Here is a 3831-nt window from a genome sequence, read left to right on the forward strand (position 1 = left end):
GCCGACAAAACAACCTAATACTGTACAGACCATATCAATTGTGGGAAAAAAAGATGAATATGAAATTGAAATCAATCTAGTAAAGGAATACGCTAATTTTTTGGGAAACGGGGTTATTTGCCATCCTCCCTTAACAACGGATAACCCGCTATCCTTTGTGTATGCACAAGAGTGCTGATCAAATATAATAGGTAGTACAACTTGACATTTTGAAAAACGTTAGTATTGCATGGATGCCGGCTGCTGTATAATCTCAAAGGAGAAGACGAGTGATTTGGAAATACGTTTTCATGCTAATGATAATACGCCGTACTGTGCTGACCAGATATAAAAGGCTTTTTTTGGCCATATGTAAACAATGCACATGCTATTTATGACAAATACAACAAAAATGACATAATCAGGTGCTGATATTTCATACTCTAAATTATTGTCGACGTGACATCATAATCTCCTGCAAAGACGATGATGATCTGTCCTTGAGAATGAGAATGAGTTTTGTTCATTTGACAAAAAAGAGATTTTAATTTACTTTATTAAATTTCTTCATATTTTGCAATATACACAGTACATTATATGAGTCAAATGATATGCCACTTGTTCAGACTGCAGACAAGTCAGTTTGAGATGTGAACTGCGCATGCCCTGCACCAGAGCTTTCTGCAAAGGTTAGCCTCCCCGGCTCTGGACACCAAACGTCATAATTTCAATTTATAACTCATTATTCTGACTCTTGATCTCATAATTATGACATTGTATCACACACTTTAACTTTTTATTGTATAACTGACTTACTATCTTAAAACTATGACTTTCCCTTTCTTAATTTAGACTTTTGAGGTTATAATTGTTGATTTTGTATCTCATAATTTAGACTTTTTAAAACATAATTATGATTTCTATCACATAATTTAGACTTTTTACCTCATAATCTGACTTTTTATCTCATAAATATGACTTTACTATAATGTCTACATTTATATCATAATTATGACCAACCCCTGATTTTTTGTGTCACATTGAGGTTGGTGTAATTCTTTTTTTGTTTGTTTTTCACCTGTCGGAAACAGGTTTCCACACGAATCAGTCAGAATACAATCTGGATGTTCCAAAAATTGGTCAGAATGAGACTGAAGTCTTTACGTATTCCTAATTTTTCTTGCTCCACGAAGGCAGCACGCTTGTCTGACCCTCGAGAAGTAGAATAGAGGACCTATGAACACGCCTAACCTGGGGAATAACAGACTTGATTGATAAAAGTTACAAAGGCTTCTATTCAGTGGTTTACCGAAATAAACGATAAAGGTCATCATGGAAACCATCATCAGAACTGGGAGGTATGACACCACTGCAGATACCAATACAAACACCACATTTCCCACTGCCTGTCTCTTTATGGGGGAGTTAAAGCGTGCTTGGTTGCCATCTGCGGTGTGAGCAGGATTGTGTTGCCACAGTGACCAGACCACACCCCCGAGGCAGGCGAGCATTATGAAGAAGAGGGAGGAGATGATGATGGACACAGTCATTATCATGATGGTAATATTGTCCACCATACCTGTTAGGAACAAGAAAACAAAAACATGGTAATAGAAAAAGGCTTTCTGAAATTCACTTTTTTTTAAAAATTGACTTTATCTTAAAAATGACAAATCCCACGTTTTTCTTTTTGGTACCAGTATTGACGTGGACCTGAGCAGGGCTATTGATTTACCTCAAGATTTACTTTTTTGGCTTAAAGACTGAATGTTTTTATTTTTATATTCACTATAGTTCACCAAATAACTTTAAAGTTGTCAAAGTGACGAGCGTAAAGTAAAATTCTGTGCTCTCAAATTGTCACCATTTCTTTCTTTTTTTCCCCCCCAAGACACTTTACTTCTTGCACAGGTGGAGAATATCGAGATGCGGATTAAAGATCGTGATCACAACATGATGGGATCGATAAAAGGTGGCGGATTCCTCCGGATGCGACTCATCTTAATGCTGTTATTAATGCTTTTTTTTTTTTTCGTGGCTTAATTATTTTTCGTGGCTTACCTGTAGTTAAACAGAAGGCTAAGGTGATCACCCACACCACAGCGGAAACGGCCTTGTAGTTTTCTCTCCTTCTCACTCTCAGATACAGCACGGGTCTCGTCACTGCCAGGTTGCGCTCGATACACATGCAGGCCAGTAGCAATGGGCAGCCGATCAAGATGAAATTGCTGAAGATTACGCTCACGCCCTGGACTGGATATTTATCACTGGAATTATGTTCATTGATGGATAACTCTACAAAATAGTTAGTCATGGTGTTAACAAGTATATTTTATGTGACTATATTATTCTACAGGGACATAGTCTAAACTTTTAAAGCAAAAAAGGAACAAATAAAGTAGCAAATAAAGGAAACATGCCAGGTATTTTAGTAGCCCCAAATAAAAAATATGAGTAAAATTGAAGCTTATTGATAAGGCTAAGAAAGTCAAATCACTGGTGCACAGCCATATTGTGACTGTCTATTGGTTTATGTGGCATGTGCCATCTGTTAATCTATCAGTGATTAATACCTTTTTTTAAAACTCCCTGGTGCCCTCGTTAAATTTGTGTGACAGGAATTGATTTCTTTCTAGCTAGCAGCAAAATGTCACTCATGTCCTAGTTTCTTGTAACGGGGGACGTCAGTGCTGGAGCACCTCGACATTGCGCATCAGTTACACTAAAAATATCTGTGACTATCTTCAGACTTCAGCTGTGGGACATAACAAAGTTACAGCAGCGTGCACTCAGACTTTAGCTGGAACAACATTTCTAATTATCCAAAACTAATTCCAGCAACTTCACGTCTTTAGATGGCAGTGATCAGTTTACCCCGCGCTGACCCTAACGCCACCCAATCAGCCCCCACTCTTTCTCACGAATGACAAAAAACTGTGCCACTGTTTTTGTGCAGCACACCTAATAGGATATCGTCTTCTATTTTGGACTCTTTGGCTTTCCATTTAAAAGACCAGAACCGACACGATTTTCATTCGCCCACAACCTTGCAAGCTAGAGTTCACTGAACTCCATGTTAGAGGTTTGCGAAAACACCTTAATTGGATTGATAGTGAAATGAATCGATTTATCCCAAAAAAATTGCACAGTGAGAGATGTCTGAGAGATGTCTTTTTTGTCTACCACAGCCTTCATGGCCTACTGCTCTGGAAGTGACTTGTGCTCTCCTTTGAAAAAGAAAACAATCTGAAATCCTGAAGATTTTTTTTTGGAAATGTTCTGATCCATTATTGTTCCCTATAATTTTGTTGTAATGTCATGTAATAGTGCTATTTTATTCTTCCTGTTCAGCTCTGTGGTAGCTTGTTAGTTATTAACGATCAAACAAGGCACGGACGCGGCCAACAGAAGGCTAAGACATAAAAAAATAATGACCTACCAAATGGCTACACTTGAAAGTATAGTGAAAAGCTGACCACAAACATTCTCTGTCCCCCTTGGATGGCATTAACGGTGCGCAATTTTGTTCACCAGAAAAATGAAGTAAATGGAAAAATAGAAACAAACCTTAAGAACATGGCAATTTTTTGGGAAATGTGCTTATCGTCCATCCTCCCCAGAGCCAGACAACTGTGCTGAGGTAGGCAGCTGAGACCCACAGAGACCAGCAGACCGCAAGTTTGCTCAGCTCAATGAATGGTGGTGGGTGCTAAGTATATTATTTAAGTATTTGGTCAGAATTTAGAGCCATATAACCCACTTTCTCAAGGAAAGACCAATCCCATCCAGCTGTTCAGAAAAAATGGGATGTTTTATCTTGAACATAGACTTGTAGGGCAAGCAAAAAAATTC

General features: G+C 38.2%; 1 protein-coding gene across 1 annotated transcript; it reads right to left on the minus strand.

The window, feature by feature from the left end:
* Window positions 1–1139: 1139 nt before the first annotated feature.
* Window positions 1140–2293, minus strand: LOC147262286 (uncharacterized). The gene is made up of 2 exons (XM_086202504.1): window positions 2041–2293; window positions 1140–1558 (listed from the first exon to the last, which is right to left on the minus strand). The coding sequence occupies exons 1-2, from the start codon at window positions 2291–2293 to the stop codon at window positions 1140–1142; spliced, it is 672 nt and encodes a 223-aa protein (XP_086058630.1).
* Between the last annotated feature and the right edge of the window lie 1538 nt (window positions 2294–3831).

The sequence above is a fragment of the Aulostomus chinensis genome, chromosome 4, assembly GCF_037954235.1.
Source record: "Aulostomus chinensis isolate RoL2024-O1b breed Wild chromosome 4, RoL_Achi_v1.0, whole genome shotgun sequence".
NCBI lineage: Eukaryota > Metazoa > Chordata > Actinopteri > Syngnathiformes > Aulostomidae > Aulostomus > Aulostomus chinensis.